The sequence below is a fragment of the Triturus cristatus genome, chromosome 4_1 (genome assembly GCF_964204655.1).
Source record: "Triturus cristatus chromosome 4_1, aTriCri1.1, whole genome shotgun sequence".
Classification (NCBI taxonomy): domain Eukaryota; kingdom Metazoa; phylum Chordata; class Amphibia; order Caudata; family Salamandridae; genus Triturus; species Triturus cristatus.
The window spans coordinates 1,233,896,141-1,233,922,801 of record NC_140585.1 but is presented as its reverse complement, the minus strand read 5'-3'; the positions used below and the strand labels follow the sequence as shown (position 1 = coordinate 1,233,922,801).

At 53.8% G+C, this 26,661-nt stretch overlaps 1 protein-coding gene across 2 annotated transcripts in view; it reads left to right on the top strand.

Annotated features, from left to right (window-relative positions):
* Window positions 1-26,661, top strand: part of LRP1 (LDL receptor related protein 1) — a 1,298,976-nt gene that overhangs the window by 865,944 nt on the left and 406,371 nt on the right. For both annotated transcript variants that reach the window (XM_085654639.1, XM_085654638.1), the window contains exon 63: window positions 4,376-4,469. In XM_085654639.1, the coding sequence (XP_085510765.1) occupies window positions 4,376-4,469 (94 nt within the window). The remainder of the gene's footprint in view (window positions 1-4,375; window positions 4,470-26,661) is intronic.

The following is a 26,661-nucleotide window of genomic DNA, read 5'->3' as shown; positions in this document are numbered from 1 at the left end:
TCGCCTCCCCCACCTGAGGGGTGGGGTTGGAAGGCTGGCACATCCCCTGTCCTTATTTGGGGTTTCCGGCCAAGCTTCCCGCCAGAGTGGGGGGTTGCAGTGGCCTGGGGAAGCTCATAGAGGCGGCATGCCTTTGAAGCGTCCCCCTGCCCATCCTGGGAGAGGAGATTTAGCACCTCGCCCAAGTAGTGCATTGTTGCAGACCCAGGAGAGCAGGGGCTCTCCTACCCAGGGGTTCAGCAACATGTCTGCTGTGCGGCACCCTATTCAGCCTCAGAACAGACGTGGATTGTAGGTTTAGGTTTCAGGGGGCCTCTCTAAGGTGCCCTCTGTGGTGCTTGGTACATTAAATCACACACTGGCATCAGTGTGGATTTAATATGCTGAGCAGTTTGATACCAAACTTCTCAGTCTTCAGTGCTGCTATTATGGTGCTGTGGAGTTCGTGTTTGACAAGCTCCCAGCACCATATACTCTTAGCTGGCAGCACTGCACTTACAGGACCCAGGAATGGACCTGGGTACTGTAGGGGCACAGGGCTCCTGCCTCTGTGCCCACACCACTGGCATAGGGCACCCAGCTAGAGGGGTGGCTGATGTATGCCAGGGCAGTGTAGGTTGTGGGCATGGCACACACTCCCCTGACCCTCCCATAGGAGTGGTCATAGAGCTAGTCCCTCCCTCCCTTCCTTCTAGTATAAGTTAGGGAACCCTTGCCATTGCAAACTAGATATCCCTGGATGACACTCTGAAGAAGAATCGTGGACCTTCGACATTCCACTACCTTTGGAAGACTGAAGAATCTCCCTTGAAGTCAAGGAGTGACTCCCCTGCTTGGCAGGCACCAAAACTTTGCATCAACGGTCGCAAACTTTCCCGCTCCCGCCGGAGACCGAAGTCCCTGCAGCCCCGGAAATGGATTTCCTGTCCTCTCTACGGCCATCGTGAGTCCCCACCGAAGCTGAGGCAAGTGGACCCCACGAGTGACGAGGAACAGCAACACCCTGGTACCGTGCACTATTGTCGAGTGAAACCCCTTCACGACGTTCTACGAACTTGTGCTTTGGAACACGTGTGGTCCAAGCCTCCTGCAGGATTTCCTCCGAAGATCAGAGGCCTACCTCGTCCCGAGTGACCGTGGGCTCCTGGTGAGTGAATCCTCCAGAGGCGTCTTGGCGATCCCTTGCCGGCTGGCTTGTGGGTCCCCAGAAGACTTTTCTACAGAACCAAAGGGCTCCCCTGGTTGCTCCAGGCCTGCCCTCACTTACCCTCGCTGGGTGAGTCCCTCAGACATTGCTGGTCTGCACTGCTGACTTTCTTCACTTTCCACAAGACTTGCTGTTGCCAAGGCTTGTTGGCTCCAATCCGGTTGCCGACACCTCAGTAAGCTGCAGACTTCGTGGGACACACCGAATCCAGCTCCTAGTCGTCGTCGACGCCTCCTGGACCTCGTGGCTGAAGAGTCAAGACACCCGTGATCACCTGAAATCACCCGACTACTGTGGGCATCCAACTTCTTGGCCCCGGGTCACTGGCAAGTGACTTTGAACACTGTCTCCTCTGCTTTCAGGTCTTCTTTCTTCTGAATCCAGCCTTGGATTCCACCGGACACTTCTCCTGTCTTCACAAGCAGCAAGTCTTTTTTGGCTCCCATTGAAAACGACGCCGCGACCGACACCAAAAGAAACCTATGCACCCGAATTCCCTGGGTGATGTAACTCCAGCACTACGGTGCTCCTGTGGGTGTTGGCTCTAGAACTACTTACCCTGTAAGTGACTTGCTTGTAGACTCTCCCGAAGTATCCTAAAACTTTAAAATTCCAACCGCAACTTGCTCCATTGAAGTCTATTGGGATCCGCGGCTGTGTTCTCATACTGCATGCGTCTCCCGTGGGTCCTTTACGTACCTGCCTTGGGTGGATTAGTGAGGTCCCAGCGCTTCTACAGGCCCTAGGCTTTGTCCCCTCGCAAGTCGATCTTCCTAAGTCTCTTTTTTAGTATATGGTCTGGTACGCCCCTAGGGCCCCAGCCATATATGTGCTTAACTTGTTGTGAACTGTTGATTTGTGCATATGTCCTTGACTTCTAATCTCATAAAGAGATTAGTAGAGTGTGTTAGAAATAAATACATATATATTTTATATATACACCTGTGTGGTGTCCTTTCATTTAGTGATTCAAGAGAGTATAAGGTAAAACAAGCTGCTTTACATTCCTCTAAAGACTTAGCCTGAAGGCTGCTCTCCACAGCTACCACTAGGATAGCTTTCATAAAAAGGTTGTCTTAAACCTATCTACCATAAGAGTCGAATTGTACTGGTGGAAGGTGGCCACTTTAACTAGTGACCAGCATATACCAGGCCAACTTCTCACACCTGGTAACCGATAACTTCAGTTCCCTCCATAGGAACCTATTGACTGTTTTTCTCTGAAATGTTTTGCAAGTGTGGAGTTGATTTGTACGGAAACCTGAAAAGTAACAATTGTGCAAAACTGATTTCACTTAGATTTTCTCTAGGATATGTCCAAGTGTAATACCTAGGCATATCACACGGAGTAGAAATAGTAACCTAAAAAGTAACTAAAAAGTAATCTGTACAGTAATTTCAATACCTTGACTTACCTGTATTTCAAACAACTGCATTTGAACTTGCTTTCACTTGTAAACACTGCATAATATATTGCTAAGCATTTATTTCACTTACCTGCACCAGGCTTGGCTCTAAGAAATAAAATAACTTTATAATATTTTTGATACAAACAAATTGGTCTGAGTTCATTCAGTCTTGAGTGTGTGACATCCTTTGCTGCCTGAGTGTTGACAACACATGCTTAACACTACCCTCTGATAAAGCCTTACTGCTCGCCCACATTACTACAACTAGAGAGTAAGGTGCCATCTACTTTTACCTCTGCCTACTTTTGGGGTTCAACTGGACTCTGTGCACACTATACCTCATTTGGTACAGTATATACAGAGCCAGCTTCCTAAAATGCTGCAGCCCTTAGGGACCCTCATGCCCTATGTACCATTTACCAGAGACTTACAAGGGTGCTAAAGTCCTTGCCAGTTGGGTTACAATTTAGCATTTGTTTATTGTTTTTAGGGAACAAGCACTGGTACTGGGGCCTGGTTAGCAGATATCCAGTGCACTACAATCACCGTCAGTACCAGTGAGCAAAAAGTGGGAGGGACCATGTAAAAAGTGGCTCTTTCCTACAGTATTCCACTAGGATAAAGAGGCTTTATAGGCAAATCTACTGTATTACCAAAAGTGGTTTGAGTTTGGTCTTTCAAACTGTTTCTCTTCCTGCCTTCTCCCTCTTCCTGAGAAAAGGTCTCATAGGCCAAACAAAAAGATGCTTTGGGTTATTAAAAACATGGATTCTGTGGAATTCTAGCCTAGTTGTATGAACTACAAGCCCAAAAACGGGCTGTGGTGTTCGGAAATGAACCAATTTGACTTCCTGGTGGTGAACAATTATTACAATTGACTAGCAAGCCTCCACCTGAGTGATTCTGACCTCATTCAACATGATCTGTGGCTGCTACTTTGGTGATTTTGAGAGGTGCACCTGTGAAGTCACGTTGTAATGCTATTGCTTGGTCCTCGCTTGACACTTATACTGATAACATTGTCTGGAGATAGTGAGTCCTGAGCAATCTCAATTTGGTAGGTCAGTAAATGCTGTCTTTTCTAGTTTAAGGAGATTAACTCTCTCACTGCTTGATTTGATTTTGAGTGTCCTTTTAAGAAATTAGCAGCAGCTGATAACCGTAACAAGACTAAGTTAACCGCCTTGGGTAACCTACCTGGTGGATATGAGGACTATGGCGAATAGTTTAGACCCTCCCATCCTTCCACTTTGAGGCTGTGCATGGTATTGTTTATGTTCTCTCTTGTTTTACATGTTGTTACTTTTGGGGGCATGGAAAAAGGATGGAACTGGCGTCACTGGTGCTTATGATGCATTATGTATAGTGGTTGATATGACATTTGTGGTGGAGCTGCAAGATTTCACTGTCGACTCAGAGCTGCACCACCTGACTCATAAAAAGGGGAATAGTTAAGAAAAAATAATCCCCATCCAGAGTGCCAACTGGGAAGGTGCTCAAGTAAAGAATTTGCTATAGTTTAGCCTTCAGAGAATCTTACCAAAGGTAAAATACTCGTCCATTTGAAGCATGAAATACCTCTTCTTTGGTCCTGACACCTCCGCTTGTATAATCTGTTGTAACTGTACTGCCTGTGCTTTCTGACACCAGAGACCTTCTGTCTTAATTAGACAAACTGACTACTTCTCACTTCAGCTCATCCCTTTTCTAATTCTCTGGTAAAACTTTAACCTCTGTTGTTCTTTCTTTTACCTTCCAGTTTGTTTGTAAAAATGACAAGTGCATCCCCTTCTGGTGGAAGTGTGACACAGAGGATGACTGTGGTGACCGCTCTGATGAGCCAGAGGACTGCCGTAAGCTCCTAAAATTTTGTTTTCGTATTTCTAATATGTCTTGACAATTTTTCCTGTTTCAGGGACTAGCTATCCAACTGAAGGGGTCCCACCTGAGGCTTCAAAAGTAGATCCTAACCTGTTGATGTATGCAGATTACTGTGCAATTTCCATCAAACTTTCATAGGCCTTTAAAAACAAGCAGATCCATTTGGGTTTTTGAACATTGGCAACAAGGGCAGTGGGACAGATTGCTACTCTTCTGATCCACAAAACAGGCACTGAGGTGACAGTGTTATGGAGTACACCATTTTGATGATCACTCAAAAGTCCAGTTGTTCAAAAATCAGGATATCATTGAAAAGTGCTGTTGCCTTCGCGACACTACGCACAAGGGTCCAAACACACTGCGCGGCGCCCCTGCGGCGCAGAGATCAGGCCGCGCTCCGGCAGGACACGCACAATGGCTGCTCCCGGGAACACACACCGGTGGCCCTACTCAGGATAGGGCTGGGTGGCCTGGGTGCCCACAAGACTGTGAGGTCCAGAAGGCTACGACTGAACGCGCTTGCTATGTAAATCTCTGTGCTGATGGCGTTACCACCTGTGCCTGTGTATGTCTTTCCATATAAATGCCAATAAAAAACGTTTTTCAAAAAAAAAAAAAAAAAATCATTGAAGAGTGCTGTTATCTTAATATCTGGAGGATTTTGGAGATTGGAGTTATTTGTGAGTCGTAAAGTCAAGAAGTCATTAAAATGCAGGTTTTTGAGGATGTCTAAGATTTTTTTGAGCATTTCTTAGGTCGCCTGTGTACATTTCCCTGAGAATTTGAACACTGTTCCTGCTACCATTGCTTTAGAATCTAGATTTTGGAAATTGTAGTTATCTCAAGCTAGAAGTTTTAAGGGACTACAGGTTTCTCTGAATCTGAAGTTTGTTAGAGTATAATTGTCAGTGGACCTGGAGGTTGGTTGAGAATATAGGTATCTATGCATCTGGAAGTTGTTGAAAGTACCGGAATCTGTCATTCTAAATAAACTAGAGTTGTCTGTCTAGCTGTAGGGTATTTGAGAGCACAATTATTTTGGAATCTGCAGTTTGTAAAGCACGCTGTGATATGGGAACCTGAAGATAATAAAGATTACTGTCAACTTTGAATATGTTGGCTGTTATAGTGTACAGTTGTCAGTGATCTGGCAGTTGTTAGTAATGTAAGTTCTCTTTGAGTTGTGAGGTCTGCTGAGAGATTTTTTATCTGAAAATCGCACTATTGTTTTAGATTTGTTTTTTCTGGAAATCCCTTTAATACTGTTTTGGGAGCTACAGTTTTTACAAACTCAAACTATTTAACCACAAGATTGCAGGCTTTGACTATTTTGCTAAAACCATACGCTTGTAAGTGCAGTCTATTTTAAAATGCAATGAAAATTCCAGAGAACTTCTATTGAGAGATGAAGAAGATACTTGGAATTTACATTAACATTAAAAATAATTTAGAGCATATAGAAAGAGACATATTAGGTGAAAGATGACTTAATGGTTACATCTTCTTGAAGCGTGTAAAGGAAAATACTTAAGATTTATGCTATATGTAAGAAAGTGGGTTTCTGTTGCAGTAATTTTTGCCTAATAGCTGATGCACTATTCCTTGTTGTGCCCTGGGCTCCTGCCAATCAGGTGCCCAGGGCCTGTGTTCCTTCCCTAAAAACTGCCTAACAGCCAAAACCCAAATTGGCAAACCCTGGCCACATGTCAGCCCCTGGTAAATGGTACCCTAGGTACCCAGGGCCTTGTGACCAGGGAAGGCCTCTAAGGGCTGCAGCACTCATTGTGCCACCCTTAGAGGCCCTGTACCCTAACACACACACACTGCTCTTGCAGGCTGAGTGTCTGGATACAAGACAAAACAGAGAGTCGACATGGCACACATCTCTGTGTCCCATGCCCACAACCTACACTGCCCTGGCATACATCAGCCACCCCTCTAGCTGGGTGCCCTATGCCAGTGGTGTGGACACAGAGGCAGGAGCCCTGTGCCCCTACAGTACCCAGGTCCATTCCTGGGTCCTGTAAGTGCAGTGCTGCCAGCTAAGAGAATATGGGGCTGGGAGCTTGTCAAACACGAACTCCACAGCACCATAATGGCAGCACTGAAGACTGAGAAGTTTGGTATCAAACTGCTCAGCACATTAAATCCACACTGATGCCAGTGTGTAATTTAATGTACAAAGCACCACAGAGGGCATCTTAGAGAGGCCCCCTGAATCCTAAACCTACAATCAACGTCTGTTCTGAGGCTGCCTAGGCTGCCACCCAGCAGACATGTTGCTGGACCCCTGGGTAGGAGAGCCCCTGCTCTCCTGGGCCTGCAACAATGCACATCCTGGGTGAGGTGCTAAATCTCCCCCAGGATGGGCAGGGGGAAGCTTCAAAGGCATTCCGCCTCTGTGAGCTTCCCCAGGCCACTGCAACCCCCCACTCTGGCGGGAAGCTTGGCCGGAAACCCCAAATAAGGACAGGGGATGTGCCAGCCTGCCAACCCCACCCCTCAGGTGGGGGAGGCGAGGTGAAGAACAAGTTACTTACCTTCGGTAACGATGTATCTGTAAGAAACATTAGTTAGTTAGATTCCTCACCTTAGAATATCCCCAGGCGTCAGACTGGATCCGGAAGATTTTTCGTCAGCAATACCCCTTGCGCGTCGCTAGGCGTCGTCTGCGGCTCCGCGTCCGTCGTCGGCGTCGTGCGCCGGGATGACGTCGTCGGAGTACTTAGACGCCGCCCTCGCGCGCTGACGTCAGTTCTTGTACATAGCCTTCCGCGCCAGGAACGCAGAGCCATGCAAAGACCGACACTGGTGCCAAAAATAAAATCTAGGGGCCTGAAAGGACAACCTTAACCCTAGAAGTCAGTTCGCAGAACGGGGAGGATGGGTGGGTCGGTGAGGAATCTAACTAACTAATGTTTCTTACAGATACATCGTTACCGAAGGTAAGTAACTTGTTCATCTGAAAGAAACACGTTAGTTAGATTCCTCACCTTAGAATAGATACCCAAGCAATACCATCCCCGGTGGTGGGTCTGCGAACCAAGATCACACCAGAAAGTCCTGGAGGACAGAACGGCCAAAGAAGCCATCCCTCCGGACTTGGCTGTCAAGGCAATAATGCCTGGCAAACGTGTGTAGCGAAGCCCACGTCGCCGCCTGACAGATGTCCTGCAAAGGGACTCCCCGTCCCAAGGCAGTAGTAGCCGCCGTGGCCCGAGTAGAATGGGCGCGCAGCCCAACAGGAGGGTCCTTTTTAGCCAAGGAATAGCAAATCTTTATACACAAAACGACCCACCGAGAGATGGTCCGTTTGTGCACAGCTTTCCCCTTCTTAGCGCCCACGTACCCAACAAAAAGCTGGTCGTCCACCCGGAACTGTTTTGTGCGATCCAGATAAAAGGAGAGCGCACGTTTTGGGTCCAGACGGTGGAGCCTCTCTTCCTCTTTGGAAGGATGCGGAGGCGGAAAGAAGGTGGGCAAGGTGACAGACTGCCCAAGGTGAAATGGAGTCACCACTTTAGGAAGAAAGGAGGGACGAGGCCGAAGGACAACCGTGTCCGGATGAACAGATAGAAAAGGAGGCTTTGAAGATAAAGCCTGGAGCTCACTCACCCGTCTAGCCGAGGTGATGGCAACCAGAAAAGCAGTCTTAAGAGTCAGAAGACGAAGAGGACAATTGTGAAGAGGCTCGAAGGGAGCGCACATCAGGAATGTCAATACCAGATTCAAGTCCCACTGAGGCATTACAAAAGGGACAGGAGGGAACGTGTGTGTAATGCCCTTGAGAAAGCGTGTAACCACAGGGGACTTGAAAAGAGAAGGCTGATCAGGAAGCCGCAAGAAGGCGGAGATGGCAGCAAGATAACCTTTCAGGGTGCCCAGGGCAGAGCCCTGCCGGGCCAGAGAAAGAAGGAAGAGGAGAACCTCAGAAAGAGGGGCGGAAAGGGGATCCACAGCCTTTGCTGTGCACCATGCCACAAATTTGTTCCACCGGCAGGCGTATACCGACTTTGTGGAGGGACGCCTGGCTGCCAGAATGATATCACAGACTTCAGGAGGCAAGTCAAATGGCATCAACTGCCGCCGCTCAATCTCCACGCATGGAGGTGGAGGCTGGACAGGTTCGGGTGGAGGACCGTCCCCTGCTGCTGCGACAGAAGATCCTCCCGAAGGGGCAGACGTATCGGGGGATCGGTCAACATACTGAGTAGCTCGGGATACCAGTATCTTCGTGCCCAATCCGGAGCCACCAAGATGACTTGGGCCCGGTCGTGCCTGATCTTCTTCAGCACTGTGGGCAGAAGTGGTATAGGCGGAAAGGCGTACAACAGACCGCAACTCCACTCGTGACGAAAAGCGTCGCCGAGCGAGTGCCGCCTTGGAAATTCCAACGCGCAGAACTGCTGACATTGCGCGTTCTCTTCGGTGGCGAATAGATCTAACCAAGGCTCTCCCCACTGCTGAAAGAGACCTTGCGCCACTTCGGAGTTCAGACGCCATTCGTGATCCATCATGCACCGGCGGCTGAGTTCGTCTGCTCTGGCGTTCAGAGAGCCCGCCAGATGTTGAACCACTAGGGTGACGCCCTGGTGTTCCAGCCATGTCCAGAGGCGCAGAGCCTCCTGACAAAGGGTCCACGACCCCACCCCGCCCTGTTTGTTGCAATACCACATGGCGGTGGTGTTGTCCGTGAACACCTGCACGACACTTCCCCTGACAGAGGGAAGGAAGGCTTTCAGTGCAAGCCGGATCGCTCTCAACTCCAACAGGTTGATGTGGAGACGAGACTCCGCCGGAGACCAGAGGCCTCTGATCTCCGCCTCTCCCATATGGCCACCCCAACCCAGGAGGGACGCATCCGTCACTACGACATGCTCCGGTTGGGGAAGGGAGAGGCTCTTGCCCTTGACCCACTCGCGGTCCGTGAGCCACCACTGCAACTGCTGTGCAGTGCCCTCCGAGATCAAGACATGGTCGGACAGGTTGCCGTGATGCTGGGCCCACTGAAACTTCAGGTCCCACTGCAGAGCCCGCATGCGCCGCCTGGCGTGATGCACTAGTAGGATGCAGGAGGCCATCAGCCCCAGAAGCCGCAACACTAGCCTGACCGAAACCCGGGATAGAGGCCGAAAGATGGGAATCAGGGCCTGTATATCCCGGACCCGCTGTTCCGGTGGATGGACCCGGAACTGCGCCGAATCGAGAACCGCTCCGATGAAGAGGAGCTTCTGAGAGGGACTCAGGTGTGACTTCGGCACGTTGATGGAAAACCCCAGCAAATGCAGGAGATCCGCCGTAGTCTGGAGGTGGGAGACGACTGCCTGGGGCGAGCCCGCCTTCAGCAACCAGTCGTCGAGATAGGGGAAGACTGGAGCCCCTGATCTGCGCAGATGAGCTGCGACCACCGCCATCACTTTCGTGAACACCCGAGGGGCACTGGTGAGGCCGAAGGGGAGCACGGTAAACTGAAAGTGCTCTTGGCCCACCGTGAACCGCAGGTAACGCCGGTGGGCCGGCAGGATGGGGATGTGGAAATATGCGTCCTGCAAGTCCAACGCTACCATCCAGTCTCCAGGGTCTAGGGCAGCTAAAACCTGAGCCAACGTTAGCATCTTGAACCTTTCCTTTCGGAGGAAGGCATTGACGTTCCGGAGGTCCAAGATAGGGCGTAGGCCCCCCTTGCCCTTCTTGGGAACCAGAAAGTAGTGGGAATAACAACCACGACCTACTTCTGGACTCGGAACGCGCTCGACGGCCCCCTTGGCCAAGAGAGACGAAACTTCCTCGCGGAGAAGATTCAAATGATCCCCCGAGATACGGTGGTGCTGCGGTGGCATGGCTGGAGGGGTCGTCTCGAAGGGGAGGGAGTAGCCCCTTCGGACGATTTGCAGCACCCACCTGTCCGATGTCATGGACCGCCAGTGGAGCAGGTGATGGCGAACTCTGCCGCCCACTGGCGTGGTATGGGCCTGAAAGCTCGGACTAGGAGGGCTTTGAGGCGGATGCTGCCGGGGTGGAAGTGGGCTGACCACGTCGGCCTCCATTTCCGCCACGGCGGAAGCCACGTCCGCGACCTCGCGCAGGTTGGTTCTGCGGCTGGTGGCTTTGCGGACGTGAGGAGGCGCCCCATCCTTGGCCACGAAAGGGGCGAAAAGCGGAGGTGTGCGCCCGCGGAGCCGAGAGGCCCAAGGACTTGGCCGTAGCCCGGGAGTCCTTAAAGCGGTTCAGCGCACTGTCCGCCTTCTCACCAAACAGGCGAGTGCCATCAAAGGGCATGTCCATGAGGGTGGTCTGGACATCCCCGGAAAATGACATGGACCGCATCCAGGCGTGGCGGCGGAGCGCCACCGTGGTGGAAATCGCCCGACCCAGCGAGTCCGTGGTGTCAAGCCCACATCGTATGGCGTGCCGTGCTGCATCCCTCCCATCGGCCAAAGCCTGGTTAAGACGCGTCCGGACCTCCTCCGGACACAGGGGCAGCACGTCCTCCACCGTATCCCACAGGGAATGGGAATAACGGTCCAAGAGACAGGCGGTATTTAAGGACCGCAGGCCCAAACTAAGGGACGAGAACAGTTTCTTGCCAAACTGCTCGAGTCTCTTGGAATCCCGGTCCGGCGGAGCGGTCGGGAAGGAGGATTGGGAGGTAAAGGCCTGGATAACCAGACTCTCGGGGGTGGGGTGTTGGGACAGGAAACTGGGGTCGCCCGGAGCAGGGCGGTGGCGCCTGGCAACGTTCCTATCCACAGGAGGAACTGTGGAGGGCTTGGACTAGGTGCCCTGCAGAACGTCAGTGAGGGCCTCGTTGAACGGCAGCAGAGGCTCTGTGGAGCTTGCTGAGGTTTGAAGCACCTCAGTGAGGATGTTAGTCCTCACAGCCACGGCAGGCAACTCGAGCCCAAGGGCCTCGGCCGCCTTGCGCAGCACCACAGAAAATGCGGCACCATCCTCCGAAGCCACGGTTGGAGGAGAAGTGAATCCAGTGTCTGGCGAGGTGTCCAGCCCACTGGCCTCCCCCAGTTCATCTGCCCAGTCCTGAGAAAGCTGTGACTGAACAGCCATAGTGTCCTCGAACCCCTCCCAGTCGCCCCCTTCTTCCGATTCCTGATAAACAGGAGGAATGATCGGAACCGGACTGTAGAGATGGTAGGACTCAAGCGGCGTCGGATGCGGCGTCGGTCGACGCCGCTGCGGCGCCGGGTCCGGATGAGGGCTAAACTGGGGCGGTGTCGGCGCCAAAGGCGTCGGCGGCGCCGGAGGTGTAGGCGTGTGCGCCGGCGGCGCCGGTGACGGCGTCGGTGGTTCAGTCGCCGGCGCCGGTGGAGGAGTGACTAGTCAACCGGCGTCGACTGGGGCCCAGGCATGGGCCCCGCGGGGACCTGCGGCGTCGAGACCGGAGTCGTCGACGGCGCCGGGGCCGGAGCCGCCGGCAGGCAAGTTCGCCCAGTCGAGTCCGCGGGGCCCGAAGGCGCGCCAGCGGGCGTCGACGGCGGGGCCAGGCTCCTCATGGCCGAGAGGAAGGCACTGATCTCCGCCGGCGCCGCGTCAGTCCCAGGGACCGGAAGGTATGGGGGCGGACGCGGCACCTGCGGCTCCGCCGGAGCCGCGGGGGTGGAACCACCCTGACCCTCGACCGAGTCGCGCGACCGGCGAGGGGAGTCCGAAGAGCGGTGTCGCCTCTTGGACTTCTTTGAGCGTTTGGACTTACCCGACGACTTGGAGCCGGACGATCGATGGCGTCGGCTAGGGCTCCGCGAGCGATCCTTGGACCTCCTCCTGGACCGGGATCGCGCACGACGCGGAGCCGAGTGGCGAAGCTCGAGAAGCTTGCGGGACCGCTCCCGCCTAGCCTTCGAAGTCAGGGCCTGGCAGTCGTTGCACGACTCCGCGTCGTGGTCGGGGCCTAAGCAGTAGAGGCACCGGCGGTGGTGATCGGTCACCGACATCAGTCGATGGCAATCCTCGCAAGCCTTGAACCCAGGCATCCTACCGGCACCAGATGTCGACAGACAAGGATCAAAAATGATCAAAAAAGATTTAGTCAAAAAAGACTAAAAGGGGTAGCTCTCCCGGATCTGCGCTTACTGGCGCGGAAAAAAGAAGAACTGACGTCAGCGCGCGAGGGCGGCGTCTAAGTACTCCGACGACGGACGCGGAGCCGCAGACGACGCCTAGCGACGCGCAAGGGGTATTGCTGACGAGAAATCTTCCGGATCCAGTCTGACGCCTGGGGATATTCTAAGGTGAGGAATCTAACGTGTTTCTTTCAGATGCACATCTCCGGGCTCTCGCCATCTTGAAGATGGGTTGCCCTGCCCAATCAGGACCAGGCTCCTGCCCCCCTCCCACAGGAGAGAGCAACAAGAACAAAGACCTGCCCTGCAGCTGCTAAAAAGAGGAAGACACCAACTGCTTTGGCCCTAGCCCTACCGGCCTGTCGACCCTCGAACCTGCTCCTGCTCCAGCGCGGCATCTCTTGTGGCCAGCAACCTCAGAAACCCCGGAGGACCTGGCTACCTTTGAACTCTGATTTCTTGGGACTCCCATGAGTAGAGCCTCTAATCAGAACCTACCTTTCACCCCTGGCAGCAGCCCGGAACCGCGATCCCAGCCCACTCTGCACCAGCCAAGCCTGACCGGTGCCGGAGTGAACTAAACCCACGAGGACGACCCCACGGTGACTGTGACCCCGAGTCCGGCACCCAAGGACCCCCCCTTGACAATCCTGAAGAAGCCTGCAGCCTCAGAACAGTGTGCCACCCCAACCGCGATCAACAGAGGGTAATATTTTCCGACAGCAAAAGGCACCCCGGCGCCCCATGGCCCTCTGTGTCCAATCCCGGGGTACCTACCTATCCTCCAACTACCCAACTTACCTCTCGAAGTGGTGGTGGCACCTGAAGAGTCCTCGTCCCCGAGCTTGCAGTCTTTTTCCAAACCGGAGATTTCCCATTGAAATCCATTGAGCGCCCGAAGTCTCAAAAGCACTCTGCACCCAGCCGCCCGAGTGGCCCTGGCAGTGAAAACTCTACACTAACCTACTTCCCCACTTGCCCTGAGTAAGTGACCAGGAGCCCAGCTCCCACAGCCGCGTGGCTTGCCAGACAGCAGCCACCAAACAAGGCCCCACTATCCCTCATAGGATAACATTGGGCCTAACTCTCTCTGCACCCGGCCGCCCTAGAGTCACTGAGGGTGAACCAACTGTACCTACCTGACCCTGGGAGACCCCTGAGTCTGTGCCCAGAACTTCAACTCTGCCAGTCGAGTACTTACCCTTAAACCGCAAACTCTATTTTCCTCATAGGGTAACGTTGACTGGCTTTTTCCTGAAATTTTTGTGGACTTTTCAAATCTCCAAATATTCACCAAAAATCAGCCGAGTGGCAAAAACGAATTTACTCACCTGTTCCTAGGTGAACTCCCAGTGCTGGATCTTGATGCCCAGCACTGACTCTGAAAAATCTCTACAACTGTACTTACCCTTAACTCAATTTTCTTCCATAGGAAACCATTGACTGTTTTTCTGTGAAATTTCTTCTAAGTGTCGATTTCTGCAATCTTTAAATATTCTTTAAAAATCGTATGATATCTGAAAACGTAATTGCTTACCTGTTTTGTATAAAGGTCCCAGTACTGAGTCTAGGCACCCAGTACTGGATTACAAAAGTAACGAGAACATACTGTACCTGTAACCTGCATTTTCTTCCATAGGGAATCATTGACTGTTTACTCTGAAATATTTTCTAAGTGTCAACTTTTAAAATAGCTAAACATTGTTTAAAAATCATTACAGTACTTAAGTCGACTTTCATCACTTGATTCTGAATACTGACCCAGGACTGAATCTAGGATCCAGTCCTGGAATTCCAAAAGTAATCTAAAAAGTAATCTGTTACAAATAACTTGAATTTATTATTGAGCTCAATGCATTGTTGTGTTTAAAATAGGGTTGCCATTGCAACCACTTGTAACTGTTTACAAAAGCCAATTGCATATTGCAAAAGTATTTATATGAAACATCTCATGCTGAGAAAGTATATTTTAAATCCAAGTGTTGGTTCTAAAATAAAACAAACATATAATTTTTTAATATATAAATCATTGGCCTAGAGTTCAGTTAGTGAGTGTGTGAGACCATTTGCTGACTGAGTGTGTGCAACAAATGCTTTACACTGTCCTCTGGTGCTGCCTTACTGCTCGACCAAGCTACCACTTTAGAGAGTAAGGTTATATCTAACTTTAACCTCTGTCAAACCCTGGGGGACTGTGGACTCTGTACACCCTGTACCTATTAGGGAAAAGTATATACAGAGCCACTTTCTCACACTATATCAAAATGGCATCTGTATTGACTATAAAGTAGTCGACCAATAAATACCAAAAGTCCTAAAAGTTCACTTTGATGAAAAGACTTCTAAAAGCTGGTGTAAGACTGGAAGTCTACAGGCAGAGAAGCCTGCCTCGGGACTGGTGCTGCACTCTCACTTGTTAGACAGTTTTTAGTTGCGCCCCTTCTTTAGGATGCTTGTGCTAAGCACAATCCAATATTGTAAGAAAGTGCCCTCTTTCTTGCATGGTTTGCCCCTACTTTTTGCTGAATTGCTCATGTACTATAACTGAGTGTTCCCTGGGCTCCTGCCAATCAGGTACCCAGGGCCTGTGTTCCTTCCCTAAACCTGCATTGAAGCCTAAACCCACTTGGCATCTCTGGCCACATATCAGCCCCTAGCAAATGGTACCACAGGTACCTAGGGCACTGTGACCAGAGAAGGCCCCTAAGGGCTGCAGCACTTATTGTGCCACCCTTAGAGGTCCTGTACCCTGTCACACACACACTGCCTTTGCAGGCTGGGTGTCTTGGTGCAGAACAAAGTGAAGAGTCGACATGGCACATATCCCTGTGTGCCATGCCCACAAACCACTGCCCTGGCATACATCAGTCACCCCTCTAGGTGGGTGCCCTATGCCACTGGTGAGGGTACAGGTGCATGAGCCCTGTACCCCTACAGTGCCCAAGTCCATTCCTTGGCCCTGTAAGTGCAGTGTTGCCATTAAGAGGATATGGTGCTGGGAGTTTGTAATTATGAACGCCACTGCACCATGATGGCTACACTGAAGACTGGGAAGTTTGTTATCAAACGTCTCAGCACATTAAACCCACACTGAGGCCAGTGTGGGATGTAATGTAAAATGCACGACAAAGGGCATCTTAGAAATTCCCTTTGAAATTCGACCAACTTCTAGTGACCTGACTAAGTGGCTGCGTAGGCTGCCACCACCAGACATGTTTCTGGACCCCTGGGACGAGTGTCTGCTGCTCTCGGGGGGCCTGAAACAATGCACATCCTGGGACGAGGTGCCAACGCTCCTCCCCCAGGATGGACAAGGTTCACGATGGAGAAGCTTCAAATGCATGCCGCCTTTGTGAGCCTCTCCAGACCATTGGCTGTTTTCAGCAACTGGTCCCCACTGGTTCTACCCCCCACTTTGGGTGGGAGAACCGGCGGGAAAAACAAGTGAGGAAGGGAGGTGTGCCCACCTCTGCCAACTCCACCCCTCAGGTGGGGGAGGCGAGGTGAAGCAAAACCTTGAGTCCCCGCCATCTTGAGGATGGGGGGGATCCAGCCAACCAGGGACAGGCTCCTGCCCCCCTTCCACAGGAGAGTGGCAGAATAGAGGGTGTACCCACCCCAGGGAAGGGACCCATTGGTCCCTGCCCTTTACCTACCTGTAACCCCCCTAAATTTAGTATTTATGGGGTACCCTGAACCTTGCCTCCTCAGATTAGAAACCACAAGAAAAGAAGATAAGGACCGAAGAGCCGTGCAGAGCTAACAAGAGGACGACACCCACTGACTTGGCCCCAGCCCTACAGGCCTGTCTCCCCTCAAACCTGCTTTTGCCAAATCCGGGCGTGTTCTGCAGCCAGCAACCCCCTAAACCCCGGAGGACCTGCCTGCCTTCACTTCCAGGACTCTATCTCCCGAGAACAGGGGACGTGTTTAAACTGCAGCTTCTGGTGCCAGCCAGAGACCGCGAATCCAGCACCCTGTGCACCCGCCGACCCCAGCTCGAGTGAACCAACACCACAAGGGGGTCCCCCCGGCGCTCCTGACCCGAGACCCGGCGACCCCTGATCTGCCTCAAGCCTCCAGACGACGCCTGCAGCCGCAATCCAGAGGACCCCCCCTACCGCGACCAGAGCGGGTAAAAAAATCCGACGTCCCAAGGCACCCCTGCACTCGACACCCCATGGCCTTGTATGCCCAAACCAATGGTGCCTAACCAACCCACGACATCCCAACTTACCCCTCGAAGTGGTGGTCGCACCCAGAAGATCCTCTTCTCGAGCCTGCAGTGTTTCTTTGTCCCAGAGGTTACCCATTGGAAACAACAGGGCACCCGACCTCAAAACAGCCCCCTGCACCTGGCCGCCCTAGTGCTGCGGAGGGTGCACCTTTGGTGCTACTTTGGTCCCCAACTTGCCCTGAGCTAAAACCTAGGAGCTTTGCTCCCACAGCCGCGTGCACTGATAGCCAGCAGCCACCGACCGGAAGCCCCCTATCCTCCGTAGGATAACATTGGGCCTCAACACTCTGCACCCGGCCGCCCTAGTGCTGCTGAGGGGGCAGTCTCTGTGCATCACTGACCCTGCGGGGCCCCTGAGTCTAACCCCAGATCCTTAACTCCCACAGTAGTTTACTTGCCTGCAAACCGATAACCTGTATCTGAAAGAGACACGTTGGTGATAGATTCCTTACCTTACAATATTCCCCAGGCGTCAGTCTGGATCCGGAAAGTTTTCTGCTTAGCAGTACCCTCTGCGCCCCAGTAGGTGGCGGCATGCAGCTCCACACCTGTCACTGCCGGGATGACGTCACGGAGGATACTTAGCAGTCACCCATGCGCGCTGACGTCCGTTCTTTCTTTTTCCGTGCCGAAAGCGCAGATCCGGATTGAGCACGTACCCCGGTCAATTTTTGACCACTTTTTTTTATACTTTTGTCTCCTTCTCTTGTCTCCTGGTGCACACCGGGATGCCCGGCTTTAAGTCTTGTGGGTTGTGCCGCCGTAATATGTCGGTGGCGGACCCCCATGATGTCTGCCTCTACTGCCTGGAGACCGACCATGACTCCCGGGATTGTCGGGACTGCCGTGCCATGGCTCCGAAGGCCTTGCGGGAGCAGCGCCGGAAGTTGCTGGAGGTCCGGCACTCCTCTCACCGCCACTCCCGGTCTAGGGGCCGTTCGCGGGACCGGAGCTGTCGCTCCTCGGACTCTGTCTTCACCTTCAGATTCCGGTAAGTGACGCCATAAGAAGAAGTCAAAGAAGCGTGTTCGCTCTCCGATGTCCCCATTCACTCCCCGGAGGGGGACAGGGGCTCCGCCCCTGCGGCTCCTACGGAGCCTGGGAGTCCCGGGGCCTACCCGCTATTCCCGGGTCTGTCGGCGACTCCCAAACAGATGCAAGAGTTTCTTGCTGCCATGGACCGCCTGTTTAGGCCTCGGACTTCCGCCGGCACCGCTGGTTCCGTCGCTTTGCTTGGCTCCGGCCCCAGCGCTGCCACAGGCGTCGCACTGGGTGCCGTTCATCCCGCCCCAACCCCGGTTCTCAGACCATTTCGTTCCGACCTGGGATCCACATTGGGATGCGGTTCCGGCTCGGCCCTGGCCGGCACCGCTGGCCCCCTCTCTGGCTCCGGTCCTGCTGCCGCAGCCGGCTCCTTCTACCCCGGAGCCGGATGAGGACTGGGACTGCTCCGAGGACCCCCTTGCGCGGCAGTGTGACTCTGAGCAGGATTGGGTGGATGACCTTCAAGATGCAGGTGAACTTGATGGGTCTTCTGACCCGGGGTTTGCCCCCCCCCCCCCCCCCCTACTATGGAGGAGGGCACTTCTACACTATGGTGCTGCGTCGAGCTGCGGAGGCTCTTCATCTTGACCTCCCTATGGTGGCCCTTAAGACCAACCTCCTTACGGAGGTGCTCCAGACGGCGTATACGTCGTTGGAACTGCTGCTCCTTTGCATTGAGGCCCTTACCGAAGTCCTCTTGGGCACTTTTTTGCAGGCGGCCTCGGGGGCACCGGTGGATAAGAATGTTGCTAGGCGTCATTGCCCGGCACCTGGTGACCCTGCCTTCTTGACCACTCTCCCCACGCCTGAGAGCCTGGTCATTCAGGCCTCGACGTCGCAGAGTGCCTTTCCCATGGTTCTGCCGGATAAGGACTCTAAGAAGCTGGACCAATATGGCAAGAGGTTGTTCTCCTCTGCCAGCTTGGGGTTGCGTTCGGTTAATACCGCCTGCTTGTTTGGCCGTTACTCCCACGCCGTGTGGGATACGGTAGCAGAGGTCCTGCCTCAGTGTTCTGAAGAGGTCCAGGCCGTCCTTTCCCAAGCGATTGTGGAGGGCAATGATGCGGCGAAGTTTGCGATCAGGTGTGGTCTGGACATGGTTGATTCCTTGGGCAGGGTGATTTCCATGATTGTGGCGTTGCGGCGTCATGCCTGGTTGCAGTCTACCGGGTTCTCGCTTGATGTCCAGAGCTTGCTCATGGACATGCCCTTTGATGGCTCTTGCCTTTTTGGCGACAAGGGGACAGTGCCCTGGAGCGCTTTAAGGACTCATGGGCCATGGCTAAGTCTTTGGGTCTTCACTAAGAGCCCTGCCACGCCTGGGTTTCGTTCCTGTCGTGGCCAGGGTAAAGGCGCACAGACGCGCTCCTCCGCAAAGCCTGTGCAGAACCTGCCTCAGCGGGGCCGCGGACGTGGCTTCCGCAGGGGTGGGTCTGGTAACCAGCGGGCGGGGCAGTACACCTCTGTACCCGCTGCTTCCACCTCAAAGCCTTCCAAATCCGAGCTTCAGGGGGCACCCCACGCCGGTAGGAGGCAGTGTCCGTCACAAGAAGGACAAGGGGGGCCTGCGCCTCATCTTGGACCTCAGGGACATCAAGCACTTCCTTCGGAAGAAGAAGTTCAAGATGTTAACCTTGGCTCAGGTCTTGTCTGTCCTTGACCCTGGAGACTGGATGGTAGCGTTGGACTTGCAGGATGCTTACTTTCACATCCCCGTCTTGCCTGCTCACCGGCGTTACCTACGGTTCACGGTAGGCCATGAACATTTTCAGTTCACCGTGCTCTCATTTGGCCTTACCAGCGCCCCTCGGGTGTTCACAAAAGTGATGGCGGTGGTCGCAGCTCATCTACGCGAATCATGGGTTCCAGTCTTCCCCCTATCCTGACGGCGGGCTGTTGAAGGCGGACTCTCCTCAGGTTGTCGTCTCCCACCTCCAGACTACGGCTGACCTGCATTCGCTGGGGTCCACTATCAACGTGCCGAAATCGCACCCGAACCCCTCTCAGAGGTTCCTTCTCACCAGAGTGGTTCTGGACACAGCACAGTTTCGGGTCTATCCCCCCTAGCAGCGAATCCGGGATATTCGGGCTATGATACCGATGTTTCAGCCTCTATCCCGGATTTTGGTGAGAATAATCCTGAGACTGCTGGTCCTCATGGCCTCCTGCATCCTGCTGGTGGATCATGCCAGATGGCATATGCGGGTCTGCAGTGGGGCCTGAAGTTCCAGTGGGTGCAGCATCAGTGGAATCTTTCCGATGTCCAGATCTCAGAGGAGACTGGAAGGCAGTTGCAGTGGTGGCTCACGAACCAGGATTGGGTCAGCGGCAGATCCCTCTCACTTCCCCAACCAGAGTTCACAGTAGTGATGGATGTGTTGCGGAGATCAGAGGCCTCTGGTGGAGTCCTGGTTCCACATCAACCTTCTGGAGTTCCGGGCGATTCGTCTTGCACTTAAGGCATTCCTTCCCTCTGTCAAAGGAAGAGAAGCGCAGGTGTTCACAGACAACACCACCGCCATGTTGTACTGCAACAAACAGGGCAGGGTGGGGTTGTGGACCCCATGTCAAGATGTTCTTTGCCTTTGGACATGGCTGGAACATCATGGCATATCCCTGGTGGTTAAACATCTGGCAGGTTCCCTGAACGCCTGGACGAACGAACTCAGCCGCCAGTGCATGATTGATCATGAATGGTGTCTTCACTCAGAGGTGATGCAAGATCTCTTTCAGCAGTGGGGAGAGCCTTGGTTAGATCCATTCGCCACCGAAGAGAACGCGCAATGTCAGCAGTTGTGTGCGTTGGAGTTTCCAAGGCGGCACTCGCTCAGCGATTCCTTTGGTCATGAGTGGAATTATGGCCTACTGTATGCCTTTCCGCCTGTACCACTTCTACCCAGAGTGCTGAAAAGATCAAATGCGACTGGGCCCAAGTAATTCTTGTGGCTCAGGTCTGGGCACGAAGAGTCTGGTACCCCGAACTCATGAGCATGGCCATCAATCCTCCGATCAAACTTCCTCTTCTGGAGGATCTTCTGTTGCAGCAGCAGGGGTCGGTTCTCCACCCAAACCTGTCCAGTCTCAACCTCCTTGTATGGAGATTGAGCGGCAATAGTTGACAGCTTTCGACCTTCCTTCTGAAGTCTGTCATGTCATCTTGGCAACCAGATGTCCCTCCACTAAAACGGTATACGCCAGTAGATGGAACAAATTTGTGGCATGGTGCACAGCAACAGCTGTGGATCCCCTTTCTGCACCTCTTTCAGAGGTTCTCCTCTTCATTCTTTCTTTGGCCCAGGAGGGCTCTGCTCTAGACACTCTTAAAGGCTATCTTTCAGCCATTTCAGCCTTATTTCTCCTTCCTGATCAGCCCTCTCTTTTCAAGCCCCCTATTACTAGATTTCTGAAGGGCATTACTCATCTCTTTCCTCCTTCTCCTTTCGCAATGCCCCAGTGGCACTTGAATCTTGTCCTCACTTATTTTATGTGTGCTCCCCTTGAGCCACTACATATTTGTCCTCTTAGTCTCCTTACTTTGAAGACTGCTTTCTTGCTTGCCATCACCTCTGCTCGCAGGGTGAGTGAGCTTCAAGCCTTATCTTCCAGGCCTCCCTTTCTTGCTTTCCATCCGGACAAAGTAGTCCTCCGTACTAGGCCCTCTTTTTTGTGCAAAGTGGTTATCTATTTCCATATAGGTCAGACCATCAAATTGCCCACCTTCTTCCCGCCTCCGCACCCTTCCAAAGAAGAGGAGAGACTATACCGTCTGGACCCAAAACGTGCACTGTCTTTCTACTTTGACAGCACTAAAGACTTCCAGGTGGACGATCAACTCTTCGTGGATTATGTAGGCGCCAAGAAAGGTCGGGCAGTGCTCAAATGTATAATCTCTTGATGGGTCGTCCTATGTATTAAGATCTGTTATTCTTTGGCTAAAAAGTTACCTCCAGTAGGACTGCGCGTCCACTCTACCAGGGCGACGGCAGCCACTACTGCTTTGGGCCGAGAAGTTCGGCTGGTTGACATCTGCCAGGCATTCCATTCTCTCTTATTTTCGAGGTAAGGACCCATACTTTTTAACCCCCCCACATCAACGACACCCCCTCTTCACTATTCTTCAACCTACACTATGCTGCCTTCTGTTCTTACAGACGATCCGATATTCCGTACCGTGGCCATCTCTCCCGGAACTTCAAACCCGTAGGTAAGCCTAACTCACTTTGATTTCATCGGTTCTAGCCCCTCTACCTCCCCCTCACATACCCCTTGTTCTCCATAGGCATTGACCTACTGTCTCTGAATATAGACACGCGTCAATTAGGACCATTCTGGGTTCAATTCCTGTCCTCGGCGCCCCTCCGAGTCTCAGTATTTCGGAATCTCGTTATCCGAGGTAATGAATTAAAAAAAATTCCCCGGGGAGGAGCCTAGCGCGCATCCAAGATGGTCGCGTGAGCACAGGGCTCCCCGGACCCTTTCTGCTCCTCGGAATTTATCCTGAGAATATCCTGATGTGGTTTATGGAATCTGGGAGATGAAGACCTGCTGAGCACATATCTCTTTTCAAAAATCATCTCGGACCTGGGAAACCTGAGTTGTCGTCGTCGGAACTTTTGGGACCCACCCGACGGAGGTGACCGGGGTGAAGGTGACCCGTGGGGCCGGGCTGCAATTGAACAACAGCGGCTTCAGCGCGGTGCCAGTTGCCGATCCACCACTTTCGGTTTCGGTTTTGGACTTCAGGAGACCAGCTGGCGGGTGCGCTCGGGGTGGCGAGGTGCTTCCTGGGCCTCTGCACGAGGTTTTCCTCCACCTGCCACTAGAGTGCCTATCGCCTCGGACCCCCTATACCGACATTTTGAGGTCTTCTTGCTGGTGCCCTTACACCTCTGGATTGGAGGTCCCCTTGAGTGACCGTGTTCACATGGGGGGGCAAAGGGGGTCCCGAGGGGCGCAAGACCAAGGCCTCCCTCCGCGGGGGAGCGGTCCAGAGCAACAACATGGACCGCTACACCCAGGGCAGGGGGTCCCCTGGCGCTGCTGGCCTCCCCCCGGACGCTGCAGGGGGAGGCACGAACGTCTCTACGGAACTTTCCCTGCAGGACATTATGGGCGCCATCGCTGGCATCAGGGAAACCATCGCCACGCAATACGAGGCCCTGGCCCGTAAGATCGACACCGTCGCGATTGATGTCACCCTGATCCGGGCCGACCTCTCCAAAACTAACGAGAGGGTCCAGGCCCTCGATACACGGACCTCCACCCTCGGTGCGGAGGTGTCGGATCTGCGGGCCGCGCTTGGAGACATCAGGGTGGTCAACGATCATATGGCCCGGCGGCTTGAGGACTTCGAGGGACGGGCCCGACGCAACAACATCCGCGTCATAGGTGTACCGGAGTCCTCCGACGGCCGCCCGGTTGACCTCGTGGTCGAGGAACTTATCCTGCAACAGTTGTCCCCGGCTGGCCTCAGTAAGTTCTTTGCCGTGGAGCGGGCCCATCGAGTTCCGGGCGGTCGGCCACGGCCGGGGGCCCCCCCGAGGCCTATCGTGGCCAAACTATTCCACTACAGGGACCGCGACGCTATTCTGCAGGCCTCACGGACCCACGGCCCGGTTCGTCACGAGAACTCGACCATCAATTTTTACCCGGACTTCACGCAACTGGTCCAGAAACAGCGGATGGGATTCCAAGGGGTGAAGCGTCGTCTCCGCGAGCTGGGCCTAAAGTATTCGATGCTCTACCCTGCAAAACTCCGAGTGGAACATGGGGATCGGACAGCCTTTTTTGACTCTCCTGTGGCCGCAAGTGACTGGCTGGACTCGCTGCCGGACGGAGGTGGCCGTCCCGGACCCTCTGCGGGCACCGCAGGTGACGGGTCCCCTTTAGAATGACTTTTGGTCCTTGATTTTGACGTTTTGCACTGTTCAGTTTGGTCTTACTTCTTTTGTATATTGTGTTTCACCAGGACCTGTGAGGGGGGCGGGCGGGGACGGGTCCCTTTCCTCCTCCGGGGTCTTTTCGTAGAATGGGGTTAGTGGGGCGACAGGCACACTGCAAGTTGGGGGGGTTTTTTGGCCCGCAGGGGTGCAGGGTGGGGGGAGTTGGACTTGGGGTGGGGTTGGGGGGGAGGAGGGGTTGTTTTGTTGTGTGTTTTTTGTTTACAGGGCGAGGTATTGATTTTTGTTCACATCTGGGAACTGTGCTGCAGGCTGGGGGACCCTTGATCTATTGGAGGGGATGGGGGGGGACGGGTTGAAGCTTATGTCATGGAACGTCAATGGGTTGGGGGACCGTATCAAGCGGGGTGTAGTGCTGCAATATTTGCGTCGTTTGACTCCTGATGTGGTGTTTCTCCAGGAGACGCATCTGGTTGGTAATGTTTGTCATGCAATGAACAGGGGGGGATATCGCCTCGTAGCTCATTCTGGTTTCACAACTGGTTCCAGGGGGGTGGGCATTCTCCTGCGAACCTCCCTTCCGGTGGAGATCACTAAGATAGTCTCTGATGACAGAGGGCGCTATGTGTGTTTGATTGGGAGGTGGGAGGGGCAGCCCCTTACCCTGGTTTCAGTCTACGTCCCCCCGGGCCTCCAGAACTCCACCTTCACTGACTTGGGTCGAATGCTGCTTGACCTTCCGGACAGCCTCCTGCTCATGGGCGGGGACTTTAATTCTGTGGTTTCGGGTGAACTGGATCGTCACCCACCAAGGACCCTCCCCGCTGCCCAGGCATGGCTGGGTGGGATGTTGGAGACCTTCGGCCTGGTGGATAGCTGGAGATTAATGCATCCGACCCAATGTCAGTTCACCTTTCACTCGGGGGCGCATGGGAGTCTCTCTAGGTTAGACTACTTCCTTATGCCCGCGGCGCAGACTGGTCGGATTAGAGAGGTCAGGCACCTGGCGCGGGGTATCTCCGACCATTCTCCGCTGTGGCTTCTTTTTGACACCGGGTCGCGGTCTGCAGGGCGGATCGCTCCCATTAACCCGTGGTACCTGCGAGACCCTACGACTCGCGACAGCCTGGTTAAGGCTATGGACCAATACTTCCTTGATAACGAGGGGTCGGTGTCGTCTGCAATGTCCCTGTGGGAAGCCTTTAAAACCGTGATCCGCGGACACGCCCTCTCCCAGATAGTGGTGGCTAAGAAGGTCAAGAGTGAGGCAGTGGTGAGGCTGGAGACTGACATCTCGGGGCTGGAGTCGGCCTTGGAGGCGAATGTCACTCCGGACGGGCTCCATGCCCTCAGCCTGAAACAGTTTGAATATAGGTCCCTGGTCACTGACGCGGCCAAAACTATGTATAGGGAGCAGCAGGGTAGACTGTACGACGCCGGGGACAAGGCGGGAAAGTTGATTGCGTGGCTGGACAAAAAGGAGAGAGTGAATCGTGTGGTCCCGGAGTTGCGTGCTGCGGAAGGTGTGTGTGTGACTGAGCCGGATGAGATTGTGGAATGTTTCGCCGACCACCTCCGGGCTGTGTACTCCCCAGTGACTGACAGAGATGAGGACGACTCTCGCCTTCTACTGAGGGATATTGCCTTGCCCGGCCTGTCCGTTGAGGACCGTGAGCGGCTGGACGCCCCCTTGTCGGCGGATGAAATAGCGACCGCGATCCGCTCCCTTCGCTCGGGCAAGGCTATGGGTCCCAACGGGCTGCCCATTGAGCTATATAAATTGCGCCCTGATAAGCTTGCGCCCTTCCTCAGTCGCATGTTCCGTGAGTCTCTCGCGGCGGGTTCCCTTCCGGCTGACCAGCGTTTGGCCACGATAGTCGTGATCCCCAAGGAGGGCAAGCCGCGAGACCGCTGTACTTCCTACCGGCCTATTTCACTGCTAAATGCAGAGCCTAAAATCCTGGCGAAAGTCCTTGCCAATCGTTTGTTGAGCGTCGTGTGCGATCTTATTCATCCGGACCAATGCGGCTTCATCCCGCACCGCAACACCGCTCTTAACTTGCGGCGTCTTCACGGCGCCCTGGCCAGGGCGGAGCTCCTCTCCGAACCGGCCGTGCTGGTTTCTTTGGATGCCACGATGGCTTTTGACACCATCGAGTGGCCATTCCTCTGGGCTGTCTTGGCTAAATTTGGCTTTGGGGAAGGATTTATTGGCTGGGTGAAGCTTCTTTACACGGGACCCATGGCTCAGGTGGTGGTGAATGGGCGCGTCTCTCGGCCCTTCGCCCTTGGCAGGGGCACGAGGCAGGGGTGCCCGTTGTCCCCTTTGCTCTTTGCTCTCGCCCTGGAGCCACTCGCTGCTTGGCTCCGCTGGGAGCCCTCGCTTAGGGGGATCCGGTGGGCCCCGGGCTTCGAAGATCGGGTCTCGCTGTATGCGGACGATATTCTCCTGTACCTCACCTCACCGCGGCAGTCGCTCAACGTCCTCTTTGACGTTCTGACTTCATTTGGGAACAATTCGGGTCTCACGATCAATTGGTCTAAATCCTGCGTCTATCCCATCTCTGGTGGTCCTCCTCTCCTGCCGCCTCGGCTTCCGATCCAAATATCTCTGAGCGGCTTTAAGTACCTGGGGATATACGTTTCGCTGGACCCGGTGGCCCACTATGAGCAGAATCTCCTGCGTCCACTCCGGCGATTGCGGGAGGACACGGCCCGGTGGTGCAGGCTGCCCCTGTCCCCGCTGGGTCGGGCCGCGCTGTTCAAAATGATGTCCCTTCCCAGGTTCCTCTATGCACTCCAGAACTCCTTCGACGTTATCCCGGTGGCCTACTTTCGGGAGGTGGAGAGCCTGCAGAGGAGACTGGTGTGGGACGGGCGGGTGCGTATTGCTCTTGCTAAGCTT